Genomic DNA, 19331 nt, shown 5'->3' with positions numbered 1-19331 from the left:
TCAGGTGCCCCTTTCTTTTTTGCTCTAAAGCAAACTCTAAGGCAAAATACATTCAAGTGCAAATTTTCAAAGGTGTTTACCTTTGCTTCCTGTTAGGATAACATTGCTTTCCTAATGAGACTGTGACTTTGTCAGTAGGAAAAGAAAAGCTGTCATAGAGGTCGGCTTCCCCTCTAGCTGAACTGCTCTTCCCTTCTTACTGCTTTGCTGGAGAAATCAGTTAAGAGACCAACAAAAGCCAGGAAATGAAGATTCCGTTGAGTTCTCAGGGACCCCAAGTTAAATGATCACAGGTGGATAAAGAGAACGTTAAGCAATGAGACACATGAGGTAAAGGGAAACAGAAAGAATCAGAGGTAACACTGCCACCCCCTGTAGATGGAAGAGGTGGCTGGTGTTTTTCTAAAATGAACAAGAGGTTGACACAGGCGCTCCCATAAGCCAGCCAGAAGCCCACTGCTAAAACCCAGAAGGCCCAGTGTTTTTTCTGGACTATTAGCCTTGCTAATAATTACTTTTCGGAAAGTCAAAGAAGCAAACGGGGGCACTTTTTATTCAAAACAACAGTTAAAGGACAACTGGAAATTTCACAACAGGCAAGGAAGAAACAACACAGCCTAGGCACAGGCCCTGGCTTTACGAAAGCATATTCCAGAAAGGAAGGATGCCAGAAAGCATCTCAAGGCCGTAGACTTCAAAAGAAAAATGCCACACTATGAATGAAAGGGGAGGGGGAGGGAGTTTAAAACTGAAAACCTGGCAATATAATAAAATATGATATCATAAAAAAAAAAAAAGCAGCAGTTTGGCTGTAGGTGGAAGCCATAAATGAGTTCTATGTAACAACAAGAAGCAGGCCCTTCATAAGAGACAGTGTCAGGATGGCCTGGACACAGAAAAATACCACTGGGAAGCCCAGGATGTACTGAAGTTTATAAGGAACATTATTTCAAGGAGCTTGGGGGATGGGGGGAGGCAGGGAGGGAGTAGAGTTAGTGAAAGGAAAGGACCAGAAAGAGCTCAGCTCCATAGGGAGTGGACAGTGTGACGTTAAAAACCAAGAGAAAGCTGGATGGACTGCTCCGACCCTGCTTCCGTATCCGCTATCAAGAAGAACAATCTTCAGCCTGGAGAGGATGGAACAGACATAGTCGAAGGGAAAATGAAGCCAAAGATAGGTGAAAAGACAGAAGAAGAAAACCTGGCTTTCAGAAGCCGAGTCAAAAGACTCAGATGACTTCTACTGCACGGGACTTGAAAACAAAAGTAGCTGCACATGTAATCACAGACCCATGCTCTTCGTGAGCAAGAGCAAGGGCCCCAGCTCCAAAAGAAGAGGCGAAAGATCTACTGCTACTTCAGACCGGTGTGATCCAGGTTAACTTTACCAAAGATCCCAGGATACATTATTAAATAGAGCGTTGCTGAGCAAGAAGTGCTAATTTTCTCATTCTAAGTAATAATAATGCAGATGCAGGTTGTGGCAAACTCTTTATAGACTTTGCATTGAGGAGCACAGCTTGGTGTTGAAATGAAAGGAAATTTGTAACAGAGGTAATCTGACATACTTCATGTCACGCATAATTTTTATCATGCTGCATGTTAATCAAGCACAGACGGAGCCCTTGGTGCAAATGAAAACAATTACTGTTGCTTTAAAGTCAGAGAATGGGAGTGGGAGACAGAAACGCGGCAGTGGCTGCTCCACACCCCACACTCTGCCGGACAGACCTTTGCGTAGGGGCTTCCCCTGCCTTAAACCAAACTAGTCGCACACCCCAGCCCTTGGACCCAATAGCTGGGAGCTGGGTCACCAGGTCTGTGAAGACGATCTCTATGGAAGAAACTGGGGAAAATCTGGTACTAAGAGGGCAGAGGATATCCACTCGGATGAAACCATCAAGATGAAGGTCTTGTTGCCCAGTGAGGGGCACCTTTAGAACACCCAGAAACCACTGGATAGGGTAGCCGGAGCAAGCGGCCGGGGCAGGGAGGAGGCTCCGAAGGGACATAACGGCATGAGTCAGCTCAGGCTGGTAGGTGTTCATCTCACAGCCAGGGTTCAGGGAACAGGAGGGGGTGAGCGGAGAAGTAAGGCTGGGGAAACGGGGAGGGTAGCGGGTGGGTGGAGGACCCGCTTGCCGGCAGAGGAGAGGGGGGAATGGCAAGGGCCGAAAGGATGCAAAAGGAAAAAGCTTCAAAGGAAACGAGTCAGGCGTTACACAGGAATGAGCCCTGGGTTTGAAATGATCGGCCATCTGGCATTTGCTTCTATGCTCAGTGTGTTTGTGGGAGCAAGAAGGACGGAGGGGCACAGATGATCAGAGCTGCTGTACTGTCTGTGTGATCATAATTGTTGAAGATGGGTGATGGGTACCTAGGGCTTTACCATATTTTCTATACTTTTATATATGCTCCCCTCCCCATTTTTTTTTTTTTTTTTTTTAAGCTACTAAACTTTTCCATTTACTCAACTAAAAAGAGGGGGATAGGGTGCCCGGGTGGCTCAGTGGGTTAAGCATCCAACTTCGGCTCAGCTCATGATCTCACAGCTTGTGAGTTCGAGCCCTGCGTTGGGCTCTGTGCTAACAGCTCAGAACCTGGAGCCTGCTCCAGTGTCTCCTTTTCTCTCTGTCCCTCCCCTGCTTGCACTTTGTCTCTCAAAAATAAATAAGCATTAAAAAAGGGGGGGGGAACCACCCAAATCCTTATAATGGCCTACACAATCTTACCTTCTCCTGTTACTTTGCTAACCTCCCTGCCTCCTACTCTCCCCTGACCCCTCCTATTCCTTGAGTTCACCAGGCACCAGGCACACTTCTCCCACTTGAGGGCTCTGCAAGGGCTGGTCTCTGCTTAGAACTACTGCATCCTGTAGCCACCCAGCTTACTTACTCATCATCTCAGAAGATGTACTCTGCCCACTCCGTTTGGAAAGGTAGCTCCCTCCCCCTTTCCCCTTCCTCTGGGACTCTGGTGGAGTTCACTCTACATTTATTTTTTCCACAGCATTTAAAATCTTCAGACACACTACCTAATCTACTTAATGTTTATTACCTGTCTTCATCACTAGAATTTAAATCGCCAGAGAGACAGGACATTTTTGTTTGGAGGGGGGCTTGTTCAGTGACTGGGGCGACCCCTGGCACCCAGTAAACATAAGTGGAATGAAGGGGGGAATGAACGCAGCAAGTTTTAAAACTGCACAGGAGGCTGAGAGGGGGCCAGGGGTACTAGGTCCCCCCACCCACGGCGCTCTTTCACACCAAACAAGAAATCTAGGGCACCTGATTTCTGAGGAGGTGTGAAGAACTCAAACATAGCTCATCAAGTTTATTGCCCTCCTCCCAACCTCCAGGCAGAGGTTTCATAACTTGGCGTTGAGGCATCTAGGGCCAGTCCCTGGTTACATCGCGTGCCATCGCAAAATTCTTCACCAAGCTCATGACAAAGTGAGGAATTCGGTCTAAACCATATGGTAATTGAACAACTCAAAACTGGGGCTTCGTAGCTTTCAGGAGATTTCAGGCTTTTACCACACTGTTATTTTTAGGAGGAAGTCATCACAAAACAAGTGTTCAAAAATCAAGTCTATGATTAGGAAGAATTTGGGCACCAAAACCCAGTTTTAAGAGTGCTTGGATCATCTCCAATAGCATTCTCCACTTCCTGCCTTTAGAGTTATCTCCCTTCACAAGACTACTCCTATACACACCTTCGTGTATCCAGGGCACAAAGCAGCTGCGGTGCTGGGGGAGGCTTCCTGGGGCTGGTTTCCTTATGACAAAACTATAGTGTGTATGTGTGTGTGTGCATACACGTCAGAACTTTCAGATGGGCAAAATCTTGGGAAATCAAATAGACCACAGAATGAAAGCCTGGGAGTCATGGCCTTAACTGATGGTGTACGGATCTGCCAGTGTGGGAAGATCTTCTTTAACAATGGCATTGATCAAAAGAAATACCATTCGATCTATTCATAAGTGATCGCTCCGGCCCATCTTGCAGCCTCCGGTACAGATGCTGCTCGGGGTCTGGGTGACCGTCGTGGGCTGACCCAGGGCAGCATATAAGCCTAGAGCAAAATGTCCACAGACCAGACCAGCTGCCTCGTGGTGCTCACAGCTTGAGGCAAGGGTGCCGTCTGGAGGGTCTCCCTTTTAGAGAGAGGTCTTCGCGCAAAACTGACCGTGGACCAGGTCCCCAATGATCCACACGGGGACAGAAGCCACAGTTGAGCGGATTCAAGTTGTCTGCAGTCTTGCCTTTTTAACAAAAACTCTCCTTCCTCCTTAAAGCTTGGGCAACCTTCCTTGAGTCTCATTCTTAGGAGCCATTCGTATAGTTCTGTTATTCGGGAAGAGGTTCCTTCTGGGTGGCCCACGGAGCCCGCGAAACGCGGCCTCAAGTTCCCTTCCTCCCATCACCTGCATGCTCTCTCGAGAAGAAGGTTCAACTCTCTTCCAGCTCCGGTTCCCAATCAGACCCCGTACTTTCAAGGTCCCTGCAGGAGCTGCCAAAAAACACAACTCCCACGCCCTCGATCAGACGGCTCTGCTCTTACCAAAACGGACACGCACTTAATCGCTTGCCATCCACGGCCCTGGCCCAGGAGGAAGATGCGGTGTGCCTGCTCTGTGGGCCGCCGCATTCAAACATCCATGAGGGGACATAGTCGACACCGCCAGCCTCTATAAGGAGAACTATAGTGCAATTTTCTGTGCTATTGAGAGGAGGGAAAGAGAAGCGCTTTTCAGTTACAAGAGATCCCACCCCCAAATTGCCGTACCTGTCAAGCAACCGGAATAGCTTCTACGAACAAAAGAAACCTGCTATTCTGTGATCGTCCTGGGATGCATTTATTTCAGCTCTGTCCTCAGTTCCCCATTCTCTCGGCTGCTGAGAAAAGACTGCTCCGTGAAATTGTGCCAAGTTTCCAAAGCAGGTATTTTTTTCACCTGTGAAAATGGCTGCCTTCTTGCTCAGCAGACACCATGCCTTTGTTCTCAAAAAACTGAAGCGGGGTCAGGCCTTGTTTCTGTGAGCTCCCATAGCAGGACCTGCTCAGCATAGACAAATAGCTTACCGTTAACCACCCAGTTTCTCTTATTAAGAACAGAAATGGGCTTCTTTCTTATTCATCATCCTGTGACTCCTCTAGTAGGTAAAAGAAACACTACGTCACCAGAATGACAAGGGGCGGAGCCAGAAGTGAGGGGGTGAAGGCACGACACTGGAAGCCAAGGGGGGAAAAATAATTGTTCTTGTGTGCCAGGAATCAAGGGGTCAGGTCTTGGGAAGCACGCCCACTGGACTGAAAACTTCCCCCAGGCAGCCAACTACCCCAACGGCACCTAAAAATCACACCCTTCGCCTTCTTTTCATGAGGAAACTGTATTTCAGTACGAAGAATATCAAGGACTCCAGAGTCCTGCAGAGGCCGAGGGTGACTTTGACAGGAAACATTCGTCCAGTGGCTGAAAAGAGCTAGAAACAGATTAAGTTGAGCTGAAGAATTATCTACGTCCGGCAAATAACGGCCGGGGCTCCAGAGCCCAGAGTTAGGTCGCAGGGCGTATATACACGCCGACGGAACGTCATCCATTGAAAACCTCTGCCATCTGATAGGACACAGAAACAGGGGAGCTTAAGGAGGTGGAAACGAAAAAAGCCAACCAAGAAAACAGAATTTAGTTGAAATAGCAAAAAGTGTCAAAGTGTACACTGAAAGGAAGTCCTAGGAATCCCAGGACTTCAGAGAAGGAAGAAGATGACACGTCAGTGAGTCCTCTGTGAGGATCATACGTGTCAATAAGAAGAAGGGCATGGAAGACAAGAAACCTCGCTGGTGTCTTTTGTCAAAGCTCACCGTGTTATTAAAGGCAATCATCCTGACTCTGAAATGCATTATTTATTGGAAAGAAATATTAAAGGAAATCTCCTCAATTCCTACAAGGACAAATAGAGTTCCCCTGTCCCCCAAAATACATCTAGCATTTGCTCACAGGTTCTTTGCCCTGACCCTTAGAATCCCCTGGATTCCCTGACCAGAGGCCAGGCCATACATTCACAAAGGACACAGTCCCCAGAAGGCCCAGCAGCAACATGGAGCAGTGCGGCCCTACAGTGTCTTATTAAGGGCGGACGGCTAGGAAGTCAACCAGTTGAGGTGCTTCACTTGACAGCTCATCTTAACATCCAGTTCTTCAACAGAGCCTCATTCAAGCCAGGAGGTAAGGCGGTCTTAGGTGAAATCAGACTTCCACAGTGTACTTGGTTCACCAAAACTAACGGATGATCCCCAGAAGTCTTTAAAGGATTACGTATGCCAAGAGAGGAATCCAAATAGTCAAGACATGGCTTTCCTGGGAGGATATAGCTACTTAATCTTAGCGAGGGCAGCTGCTCTTCTTTCTGTGTTCTGGAACAAGGCACGGATTAAAGCTTTTACTTCAGTGGAAGAGAATGCAGCTGCCAGGGGCCCTTTTCCATCTGCCCACCTGCAAAATAAAAGATACAATTCTATTTCCTGCCATGTCTCTGGAAAAGCAAGAGTTTAAAACTGTGGACTGGATCCCCAAATGCTGATTGGTTTTAAATGGAAGTAAAACAAATGCTGGCATCCTTCTCCTTCTTTATGAATCCTCTACTCAATCTCTTTAAGTTCTTCTGCTTCATGGCTGCATTTTGGTATCGGCGCAGTCAGATGAAGAGATCAGGTTAGGAAGGTAAGACTGTTCCCCCTTATTCTATACTTAGTAAGTCTAGTTTGAACTTGAGAAGTATGGCCGCATCCTCACACGTTCTACACTCAGTAAGTCCAGTTTGAACTTGAGAACTATGGCTGCATCCTCACATGTTCTACACTCAGTAAGTCCAGTTTGAACTTGAGAACTATGGCTGCATCCTCACATGTTCTATACTAAGTCCAGTTTGAACTTGAAAACTATGGCCACATCCTCACATGGTTATATGGAGTCTGGGGATCAGTGCATGTTTTAAAAAATGAGCCACAGGCAACAAATTTTAACCAACAAAGGACTGGCATAAAAAATACATAGGGAACTCCCATGAATCAATAATGAAATCACAAACAACCTCATAGAATAAAGGGCAAAATGTGAACAGGTAATTTACTACAAAAGAAGAAGAACAAATGATCCATAAAAAGATGCTCAATGTCCTTAGAGTTTAGGGAAATGTAAACTACAATGACGACGAACTATCATTTCATACTAACTACGTTAGCACAAACTGTGAAGTCTGACAATACCAAATACTGGTGAAACTATGAAGCGACCGGGCTGAATAATGAAGTACCTGTAAAACAGAATGCGCTACGGCTCTGAAGACAAACACGCACGCAGCCCTGCACATGGTCATGAGTCCACTTCAGAAACACAGCATTGACCAAAAGAAGCAAGTTATAGAAACTTCCGTTTACACAAAGTTCAAACATGAGCAGGCCTAAACTTTACATTGTTCAGAAACACGCGCAAATGTGGCAAAACTATGAAGGAAAGGAAAGGAAACAGGGAACACAAAATTCGAGACAGTGGCTGTCTGCAGGGACAAGTATGTGGAGAGGGGAACCACAGGGGTCGTCGCAGGATCGGCAATATTTTTCTTACGTTAGGTCATAGGTACGGGAACCTTTTACTTGTTTTCTTCTAACTGTAAATATGTTATATACTGTATTCCTTCATATATATATTTTATGCTTTTAAAGCACTTAAACTACACCACTGGAGATAAGTTTCTTCAGTAAAAAATGTTCCCAATTAGTTACTATCCTTGTATTTACTGAAACCTCTAAGAGAAAAATTCTTCCCAGGCAGAAAAAAAAGAAGCCAAGATACACCAGTATTATAACTGTTCTCATCACAAAGAATGATTTTTAGGCTGCAGCAGCAGAAAGAAAATTTCTTACCTGCTGCCCTCTAGAGTCTTACCTGATTACCCCCGAAGGACTTGTAAATAGCAAATACATTAGATCTCGTACTAACGTGGTTGGAAGTATTTTGATGTGACTTTTTCCAGGCAGCACTCTCACTTTCTGTGTTTTAGAATGGACAACATTTGCCGAGAACAGCTCAGACCCATCTGGGGTGAGTGATCTAACACAAGGGATCCCTGTAATACACCAATGAACTAAGCTAACCCAGGCGGACAAGCAGCTATAAGGATGAAGATGGACCTGACGGTCTATGCTGGGATTCCCTATGCAGGTATGGATACCCTGATTATTAATATCTACCAAGACAATAATAAAAGCATCCATGAATGTGTACCTCACCCATATCGATCTTTTTGTACAGCATCAATGACCTCTGCATACTGAGTATGATACAATAAAGCACACAGTTACCGCACATAGCAATGTCAACCGATGGGAAAAACATCAACCGTCACGTTTAAGACAAGACGAATCCTCTCTATGTGTACGATGCTTCATCTCTAAAACCACTGTACTCCCTGCAGAAAAACTGCTGGTCCATCAAACGGTGGTTGATGCTGAATATCCCATACACGGAAAAGTCACTTCTCTGTTAACAAATCAAAGCCAATCTTAGAATGTATCTCCACTGTTGGTTAAAACAGGCAATGATTTCCATCCAGGTGTCAGGAGGCTGTACTTCTTACAAATGAAAGACCATCTGTACGGCATGCCAAACACTACGTTCAAGACCAAAATGATATGAAACAAGAAGCCTTTCTTGTCATCAAACAGGGGAAAGTGGTAACGGGAGCCACATATTACCGCCCATGCAAAGGCCCCAACTACTGCCACTGGATATGGAACTCTTTCCTGAGCAGCAACTGGTTAAGAAACAGAGAAAAAGCTCTGCTCTCAGTGCGCTCACACTCTGTAGCTATCTCTGGAGAGATACCTGCCTCCATAAAAGGGTAATACCTACCGATCCCCAATTTCTTGCAGGCTGGCTTGTAACATCATCATCAACTCTTTGAACGGCATCCATTTGGGCACATAGACCGGAACCTCCTGTTGGTATTTCTTGTTCTTGCTTTCTTCTGAGAGAGGTGCAAATACTTGGGGCCCTTCATCCACCACCATTTTGCATAAGGAATACAATCTATCACCATCTTCAGTAGAGATGTCCTGGATTTGCACAGAGGGAACACAAAGTAGAATTGGGCCACTGAAGTCGTAAGAAAAGGGCAAATTTGGAGTGCATGCTGCTCAAGCGGTCAGCTACAGCAAGATGTTTTCCAGCCAATTTAGCCCACCTTATTAGACATGAGATTTCATCAGCTCTGACAACACTCCTGAAGCTAGAATGACACAAAATATGTTTCAACAGATTGTCAATAATTTAGCGTGCCTGCCTGACAGAGCCCATTTATCCAGGAGAATGTTGCACCGCTTGCTGTAAAGCAGGGAATATTTTTATAAACAAGGATTCAGTCAATCAATGCTTTAGAGACACCAGCTGGCGGAGCCCAGGCACCTTGCCTGTAAGCTCACGTATATAATCCCAACGACAACCGCATGCCAGAAAAGGGGTACCTGCGGAAGGCTGCATTTCTCTTTACTCAATTATCTGGTTCAATTGCAAATTAAATAAATACGTGATTCATGCTTTACAACACATCTAAGGACTACCCAGTTTCCGGCCTCCTCATTCATAATTTACACAGATGGAGATGGAGAAGAAGGGATCGTCCTACTTTCTTGTATAGTATAAAGGAGAGAAACTAGCAAGTTGCCAGCAAAACAGAATGAAGACAAAAAAAAAAAAAATAACCCTACAATGAGTTAGACAGAAAACACAATTTCTTCTACCACCTACGTTGAAAATGAGATTTCGACATCATTTTCTTAGTAAAGTGACAATCGGAGATAGGAATTGGCCATCGCAAGCCTGGCGGGGCACCTAACGGCCCTTACCTCGAGAGCAGTGATTCTGCCAATGATCTCGGAAACCGCTGTATTGAGTAAAGTCCCTATAGCCTTGCAATATATATTCACTGGGAGGACATCCTGCCACACAATCCCAAGTCTCTTCAGCTGGTGCAGAACCTGTCAGGAGAATACAGCTATGGACACGGAAGAGACACTTGCAACTCCTGTTTCCTACGTTCACGCGGATCACCTGTGTGTGCTCGGGAGCAGAGGCATTATAAGAAGGGGAGGGAAAGTGATCACAAATATGAGCTTCTTGACTATTTATCCTTAGTGGAGGTCCCTGCTTGAGGAAAAGCAGAATGTACGCTGAGGATGGGAAAACCACTGTGAGAAGCTAAACCAGAAGCACTGAGAAACGCACAGAACTGGGAATTATAATGTATCGTAATCTGAAACAGATGTAACACTGCATGTTAGTTCTAACTTCAATAAGTCAATAAATAAAAACCATTTGCTCATTAAAAAAAAAATAAAAGATAAATCATGTAAGAGAGAGGGGCACTGAGGTAAAAGCTAATGTTTCAAATTTCCCAAACTCAAGTTCATGGGTCAAAACCTTGCTCTGACGGACTTATTAATAACTGGCCACCTTACCGGGCAGATGGAAAGATAGCCTGCTGTTGGCTTGGGGGAAAAGGAAAGGGGAAGGCTGTAGACGTGCCCACAGAAGGTACCCGTATTTCCCATGGGGGGCGTGGGGGTTACCTGAGCTACCTGCTGCACGTCCTTTGCTGCTTAAAGACCGGGGGGCTCACCTACAGAAGGGGTACAAGCGTCAGGGCTGGGAGCTGCTGCCCACCTGCCGGACCGCTTTGCATGCTGCAGAGTAATTCTCCTCATCGTCCACGTTGGAAAAATTTCTAGCACTTGATAATCTTTCCAGAAGTTCTCCTTTCTGCGCCCGCATCTGGGCCAGAAAACACTCTGTCCCTGTGGTGGAGAAACAGAACACAGAACCACCACCGCTGTTCAGTGACACAGTACACAGCCAGGGCGGCAGGAGAGGGACGAGCGTGAATCATGTATCGGCCCACTTATTTGAAAACTATCACTTGCAAGAGAACATCATAAAGCTGCCGTGAGCTTCCTAGACGTGATCGCCTCTAATACGTCAGCCAGTGCCCACAAACCCATGCTCAGGATAGGAAGTCTTTCCGGATAGTGTGTCCAGGGTCAGAGAAGAAATGCTACTTATTCAAAAGAAGCAGCTACTTATTTTTCGGCGACATCAACACCACCTAAGGGGCAAGTCAGGAAGTAGAAAGCTAAGTGAATCATATGGTTCCTCCGCTTTTCTTAGGCTATCTTTATAGTAAACATATTGACGTCTTCCACATTTCATTTCTTTGAGTTTTAATAATCCCAAGTAAAGCTGAGTGGCAGGGGGGAGCTATCTTGAGGTTTTGTAAGGAACACGCACTCACGTTAGTAAGCTCCTACCGACAATACTGGCGGAATTATCACAATACAAGTCTCATTATGTGTCACTCTACTGACGTGACTCTAATTTGGTAAATTCACTGCACACCAGCAAGGCAGTATGGAACTCTGGCGTACCATGAAGTCGTGTCATGGAAAAGTAACACTTCCACGGAGACTGCATTCACTTCGGCAAATTAAATGACTGGGAACCGTGCAAACGAAACACTCTCCCACTCCCCAGTACAGCTCAGGACCACCACCCAATTTCTAGCCGCCTCTGTCACAAATTACAAAGGGACTAGGCCGAGGGGCTGCATCATCAGTACGGCTTCCTGAAGTGAAGCATCCTGTTACCAAGTCTCCTGAAGCCGGGGACCAGATCCACGAAGGTGGCGGTGCCATCACAAAGAACGGGCGCCAGGCGCTGTCTGAACTGATGCCCGAGGGTCAGTAGGTGGTGAGCAATGTACATACAGTTGTTGTGGTGAATGGCAGCCAGCTGTGGCAGCTTCTGCAGGTTCTCCCTAGGCCAGCAGGAGGGGCAGAAAAAGAATCACCAGTTACTGAAGCTGAGGTGGAGGAAAAGTTACTTCCCTTTGAAGGCACTTCCAGGCTTTAAGAACCGTCTCCCGCACAAGTGGGGAGACGTCACTATGTGACGAGATGCGGCCTCAACACCCCCACCCCCTTCACGGGGACAGCATCCCGCCTGAGTGCGGCCTGATCCCCTAAGACTGGCCCGGGGACAAACACAAAAAAGCGAGCCAGGGAATCCAGTGGTGACCTGAGTCGCCTCTGTATGTCAGCCTAGCAGAGCTGAGTATACTAATGCCCTTGAAGTCTGACAATGACAAGTGTGTGGAAGTGGGGACTTCCTGCCCTTCCTCCAAATTCCTTTTACATGTATGTAACGAACCACTAAATTCTCTTCTAATTCTCCAGTTTTCAAACTGGCTACAGTTTAGAGTCAGCTGGGAAATTTTAAAACATATAGACGTTTAGACTTTTACTAACAAATGACTAATATTCCTTAAACATGTTTTTTAATGGCTTATTGCATTTAATTGTGAATTTTAGGAACCAAAATGTTTTTGGTGGGAATATAAAACGACCGATTTTAGTCCAACTTACAAACACTTTAGACCTACACTATCACACACAAGTCAGACACGGGGGCACTTACTTGTGATATGTTGGCACGACATCGTGGAACAAATGGAAGATATTCCTCACCGAGTAGAAAAGTTGAACGGCACTAATGAAAAACAGTTTCAACAGAAATGCATGAGGGTATTGGCAATGGGAAAAAAAACTCAAACCAAGTACACATTAGTCATCTCCTCAGCACCTGCCTTGGTCATTACTGAAAACGCCATTCATCTACATGGGAATAGATCTTCAACCAGTGTTTACTAACTAGACTGCAGTTCTAAAAACGTGGACCTGGTAATAATTTCAAGAAGAGCAGCATTAACCCAAAGCCTCTTTCCCATTATCAATCTGCCGGTACCCAGATCATCCCTTCAGTAACAAATGGAGCTAAGCCTCTAGCAAATGTCACCTACTCAGGGCCGCTCTCTGCAAAGGGCAAGGTGTCCATAAAGGCATTCATTTGGTTCTTTTTGAGTCGGTCTGACTGTCAGCTTTCACCTTTTCTCCTTCTTACTCCAATGCTAGGAGTTGAATCAACATTTCTAGGATAGACTCTAACCTCAATTTTTTTTTGCCCTTTAAATCTGGCCTTAGAATACCTAAAGATTATTATTAAAATGCACTTGAGCAAATATAAGGTCTGTACAGCTTACTTCCATATAAGAACATCTTAAACTACGTACCTTGAATACAAAGGAATTCCACAAAGATTTAGAAAAACAAGTCAGGGTTACTACACCCCAAAACAGTGTTACTACTACTCGATTACTACGATAACCTCATGTTGCCATTCAGGGTTTGGTGATGGAGAAGTGAGTTGTCATGTAATGGTGTTTCTGTACGTCCTGTTCAAAACTATTTCTTTTAGAGGAAAGAATGAGTACAGATACGTGACATACAAACTATTGTTTACTGTTCTGTGTTATCAAAAGACGTAGGAGACACTGCCTTGCAGCTTTAACTTCTGGTCTAGTATATTTCCTTCACATGATGGCCATGCGAAGGCCAAGTGGCAAAACAGTTACTCCTAAATGTATTTTGCCAAAGGAGTATATAAAGAAAACCCAAAGAATTCCAGCTAATTTTCTTAATAAATGTCTAGTTTAGACACACATTTAACCAAGTCACTGCCATTTTTAGGACTCTTACCACTGATCACTGCTGGTTGTGGCCTCTAGTAAAGTCTGATAGGCAAGTTCCATTAACTGCTTCACTGACTCGCTAATGCGGCACGTGGGCAAAGAAAAGGAATGTCGATCCAATGTATTTTCAGGCTCTAAATTCACCACCTCGTTGTACTGAGTGGTGGACATTTTCTGTACTTCTGACTTGTCATCCTTCTGAGGACTGGGTAGGTCCGGCACACTTATCTTAGAATCAGGAGTAATCTAAGATTGAAACATAAAACACAGAAAAAGCACCTTCCTCAGAACAATTCAAACAAAAGCATCAGATGGTTGCTTGCACGATGATAAAGTTGTAGCTCGACAGGAGTTCCTGGGTGGCTCCGTCGGTTAGGCATCTGACTCTTGGTTTCCACTCAGGACAAGGTTTGTGGGATCAAGCCCTGCATCGGGCTCTGCGCTGACGCTGCAGAGCCAGCTTGGGATTCTGTCTCCCCTTCTCTCTGTCTCTGCCCCTCCCCTGCTTGGGCACGCTCTCTCTCTCTCAAAATAAATAAACACTTAAAAAATAATAATAATAAAGTTGTGGCTCTACAGTAATCAAAGGATTTGAGTTGACACAGCAGTATTTTAATGGCTGCTCAATCTTGGGTGAGAGCATGTCACAAGAAATAAAGAATCTCCTTTCCTGTGCAATTCTTCCATTTCTTCTGCATACTCTTAATCTTACTGGAAAGAAAAAAGCTCTGAAACTGGCCCAAGATTTCATTCAGGTAAATGAAAGGACTTTCAAAAATCATCTTTCTCAGAGGCACCAGCGTGGCTCAGGCAGTTAAGCATCCGACCTGGCTCAGGTCATGATTCTGCAGTTCGTTGAGTCCAAGCCCCACTGCGGGCTCGCTGCTGTCAGCACAGAGCCTGCTTTGGATCTTCTGTCCCCCCCTCTCTCTCGCTCCTCCCTCACTCTCCCTCTCTCTTTCCCCAAAATAAAAATATTAAAAAAAAATTATTGCAGACCGTATAATTTTGTGTTCTGTTGTCTTAAATTATTTCCCACTGAAAACATGTGTCGGTTTAGTCAAAGAAGTAACCCCTGCAGGCTAGCATATCCTCCGCTACACAAAAGGAAACAAAGCTTCAAACCAAAACCAAAAAAGCTTCTCTAACATTTATATAGAATCAAAATTCCTAGTCTCATCAAGACTAAACGAAAGAACATGAGGCTGCTAGTCTGGAAACATCTGTAGTATTTTTTACCCTAACTTTTAACAAAGTCATTTAACCTCCCAAGACCTCAATTTCCTCACTGTAAAGTGAAGGAATTATACAATAATGGTCTTCACACCTTGCTTCCCAAAGATGCCACAGGGACCAAACAGTAAGGAGCCCCTGGCAAGAGCAGCCCTGCTACGCCCACGGGCCTTCCCCACGACGCTGCTCCTGGGAAAAGCTCCGAGTCTCAGACGAATGTTTAAACACCAGAGCTGCCCTCCTAATGTATAAAATGGTATATGATAATATCTCCCTCAGATAGAGGTTTAAATGAGAATACAAATGTCAGGGAACTGGCAGTCAAATTTATGAGTCAGATTAGAAAGGAGACGAAAAATATAATCAGAAAGATGATTAAAAGATGCTGATGTTTGTCTGAACAATAATGGGCCCAAAATACAGACGACTCAAAACAGGTGCCTTCTTGAGAAGAGTGAGAGAGCCCCAGATGGAAGAGCGGGAGATCTAACCTGGTATCGGGCAGGCAAAAATGTTCACACAGAACGGGCATCAGCAACGAAACGCATCTCTGGGGAAGACAGCGGGTACACAGCAGCGGCTGTGTGGGGACACTTTAGATGAAGGCCATGAAAGGCAATTAAGCTGAAAACAGTTTGTAGAAAAAGGCAGAGGGCCTCTTTAAAGCTGCGCAGTTTAGGAGATCTAATCCCATGGCCCAGATGCCCAGGGGAAGAACCAGGATGGAGGCAAGCAGTGGTTCACTGGGAGGGACAATTGTGCCCTCTGGGGAACATCTGGCAACGTCTGGAGACATTTTTGGAGTCACAACTGGGAGACGGGCGAGTGGCATCTAGTGGGCAGAGGCCGGGGACACTATTAAGCATCCTACAAAAGAGCCCCCACAGCAAAGAATGGCCTGGTCCCGAGAGTCAACAGTGCCACTACTGAGAAACCCTGACCTAGAGGAAGCCACCAGTAGGATCTGGGTTCCTAAAGATAATGCAGGTTGTTTTTTTTGTTTTTGTTTTTTTTTAATGTTTTAAATGTTTACTTATTTTTGAGAGAGAGAGAGAATGAGTGGTGGAGGGGCAGAGAGAGAGAGGGAGGCACAGAATCCGAAGCAGGCTCCGGGCTCCCAGTGTGGGACCCGAACTCACGAACCATGAGATCATGACCTGAGGCGAAGTCAGACGATTAACCGAGTGAGCCACCCCAGCGCCCTGAAGATAATGCAGTCGTACAGAATGTCAGAACGAGCTGAGTAGGGAGCTCAGAGACCAGCTGCTTCAATTCTGTCACATGACAGAAGAGGAAAATGAGGTCCAACAAGGTTAAAAGATTCAGCCCGGAGTCACAGAGCAATCCAGTAACAATCGTATTTATAGCAAGGAGTTAGGAGACAGGAGAGTGGGACATATATTAACTCAGTTGCCAAATATTTACTCAGCACTAAGTACACAGTACCATGCACTGGTATTTTGGTGGTGGTGGAGATACAGCAGTAGTCAAAACAGTGGGGAAGGAAAAAAGAAAAAGTCCACACGGAGCTAATTTTCTACTAGAGACCAAAAAAACCAAATAATTCCTATGGAACGTTTGTAGATAATAAGAGATAATGAAGAAAAACAAAGAAGGAAAGGGTGCAGGAAAAGGAGGAGGTCACACTTTTAATAAGAGTTACCAGGAAGAGCAGTAAGTCACTTAGGTAACTGTGGGAACAATGTTCCCAGAGGCACCTGGGACGCTCAGTGGCTCAGTCGGTTACTTCAGCTCAGGTCATGATCCCGCAGTCCAGGAGTTCGAGCCCTGCATCAGGCTGCGAGCTCAGAGCCTGGAGCCTGCTTCAGATTCTTTGTCTCCCTCTCTCTCTGCCCCTCGCTCTCTCTCTGTCTCTTTCTCTCAAAAATAAATAAACATTAAAAAAAGAGAGAGAGATTTAAAAAAATGTCCCCAGCAGAGGGAACAAGAGACTCGAGGGCTCTGCCACCAACTAGACGCAGCACATCAGGGCACAGCAAGGAGTCCGGGTGCGTGCCGCGGGGTCAGAACATGTCACAGGAGATGGGGCCAGAGGGGCAGTGGCGGCGCAGACTGCACGACTGTGGAGGCGGCTGTAAGGCTCCTGGGTCTTGTTCTACAGGGGATGGGCAGCCACTGGGTTTTGTGCCAAAGAGTTATGTAATCAAGTGATATTCATGTAAAAAAATAAATAAGACCCCACAGTACAGTTCCTGGTACGGAGCAGATCGCAGCTCCTTAACAATCCCAAATACCTCGAAGTGTGTTAAAATGTGTGCCCCTCAAGTGGCTAATTAACGGTTTTGCTGAGGGGACACAGTAGCAGGCTACCCTCACGGAAAAGGGAGGATGTGGTAAAAGCAGGGACGGAGGGAAGAAGAGCCTAGTCCCCATCACCGTGACAGGGGAAAACCGGCTGAGAATTTTCTATTAAGGGACTACTTGAGTTTATGTTTTACTTTAATCTAAGTAATACCTTACAATTACCAAATATTATTTTATATGTGTAAAATATGAAAAAAAAAAACAGAAAAGAAACTACACAGAATTATCTAAGGTCAAAGGGGTAAATTACTCTTAATGCCAATTAAAGAGTCCAATAATTGCGGGTAACTGTTGATACAATAGATTTTTTTTTTTTTTTTATCATTTTGACTTCAAAACTAGTGCCTCTCATAGCCTCAGAGATGAAGTCAACATGTTCACAATAGGGTATAATCTCTGGACTTCATGAAGCCCAATCACATGTGTTACAAAATTGTGTGCTGAAAACTCAAGTAATAACGCTGAGGGAAAAATCTACATAGGTTGATATATTGTCTAATTTCAACAACAGTAATTAATCCACATGGGCTTCTCAAGCGCACAGTGCTTTCGGGTGCACTACCCTCTCTGGGCCCCACAGTATTCCACGAAAGGGGCAGGGAGCAGGGCCACCTGAACGAGAGAACTCATCTTACAAGATGAGTAACTTCTCCCAGTGAGCTCAGCGTTCGTGGCTCTTCCATTCTGCCGGATTTCTCTCAGAAAGGAGCGGCTTCCTAAACACGATGTAACGCACAACAGCCCCAGTACCTTCAGAGTGTTGTGAATCTCAGAGGTCATTAGGGTTCTAGCTGCCACGATCACATCCTGACACTTCTTGTTAGCAAAGTGCGAATTGATGTTACGGGCATATTTCAGCAAATCAGTAGTATCTCCTTTTAAAAACCTCATCTCCTTTAGGGCATTTTCAAATTCTTCAGTGGACTGTATGATCTGAGAAAGAAAAGGGAAAAAAAAGAATTATATACAGGGAAAAAAAAGAATTATATACCCATACTCCATTCTGATATCAAAACTTCAAATCCAATGTACAAAAAATAACAAGGACCAGCTGGTCATTTAAGTTTTAGAACAGACCAGCAGTTAGCAGGTATACACATATTATATAGTTTTCCAGCCTTAAATTCACTAATAGTACCTTCAACATAAATTTCTAACTCTACCTAGTAAAAGAGCAAAGATCTCTAAAATGAAGACATTTCTCTTAGCGTTCGTGGAAATGCTAAAAAGAAGCAAAAAAGTACAGTGGCACACAGTAGCTACTATAGCTATTGACACAAGTATAAAAGAACAATTGTTTTTCAAAGTATATAAAACATACTTAAAATGAAAACCTACTTCCCAATCAAAGGTAGAAAGCCTGGAGAGAAATGAAGTAGTAGGAAAACCTGCTTCCACTTCCTGTTAATCATCTGTTTAAAGAGGTCTCTAAAGAGCAAAAGGTCTCCCAAGAAACACGAGAGACACCGAAAGGCACCCAGGTGTCCGCACTCACCTCTTCGTACTGCTGTAACTTGCTGCTGTTGGTCGGGATGGAATACACCAAACAGTGTTTAATGAGGCACTCAGACAAGTCCTCCCAGATCACGTCACCGAGCAGCTCAGCCAAAATGATCTCAGTCATCTTTTCATCTTCTAGGTCAGTATCAAGAGGTAAATCTGAAGCAAAAGGAAAAGTTTCAAACAAGCGGCCAGTCACAGTCTGGATTGTTTTCTAGAATTCTTTCACTTTAGGATGGTGGGGAAGAAAACAGCACAGATAATCCTACAGCTATCTCAACTGCCTGCGTGGGACAAAGCATGGCGTACAGCTATTACGTTACTCATTGCTCAGCTGAAGGGTCTGCACTGCTTTACCGCCCGTATTCCACAACAACACCCTACTCAGCCGTCTACACTGTACAGTAATCGTCATTCGCTCATCTACCAATCTGTTTATGTGACAAGCACTCACAAGCTCTGTGTATCGAGTTGAAACTCACTTAAGACAAAATCCCAGTGCTTTAATAATGAATAAACACCCTCTGTCACCTCTGCCTAGGATCTGTGTGTTTATCCTAAGTAAAATCTCAGTAAACACCTAACATTATGGCGTAGTATCCAGTCTAGCAAACAGAATACCTCAACAC

At 44.9% G+C, this 19331-nt stretch overlaps 1 protein-coding gene across 1 annotated transcript in view; it reads right to left on the bottom strand.

The window, feature by feature from the left end:
• Window positions 1–5891: 5891 nt before the first annotated feature.
• Window positions 5892–19331, bottom strand: part of ZW10 (zw10 kinetochore protein) — a 30030-nt gene continuing 16590 nt past the window's right edge. The window contains exons 8-16 of the mRNA XM_077780513.1: window positions 18698–18861; window positions 17953–18135; window positions 13652–13890; window positions 12534–12605; window positions 11705–11874; window positions 10728–10858; window positions 9911–10042; window positions 8919–9121; window positions 5892–6500 (exon numbers count right to left, since the gene is read on the bottom strand). Coding sequence (XP_077636639.1) covers window positions 6380–6500; window positions 8919–9121; window positions 9911–10042; window positions 10728–10858; window positions 11705–11874; window positions 12534–12605; window positions 13652–13890; window positions 17953–18135; window positions 18698–18861 — 1415 coding nt within the window. The 3' untranslated portion in view covers window positions 5892–6379. The remainder of the gene's footprint in view (window positions 6501–8918; window positions 9122–9910; window positions 10043–10727; window positions 10859–11704; window positions 11875–12533; window positions 12606–13651; window positions 13891–17952; window positions 18136–18697; window positions 18862–19331) is intronic.

This window comes from Crocuta crocuta, unplaced genomic scaffold, assembly GCF_008692635.1.
Source record: "Crocuta crocuta isolate KB4526 unplaced genomic scaffold, BGI_CrCroc_1.0 scaffold374, whole genome shotgun sequence".
NCBI lineage: Eukaryota > Metazoa > Chordata > Mammalia > Carnivora > Hyaenidae > Crocuta > Crocuta crocuta.
Note: the sequence above shows the minus strand (reverse complement) of the source record. Positions and strands in the feature narration are given on the sequence as shown.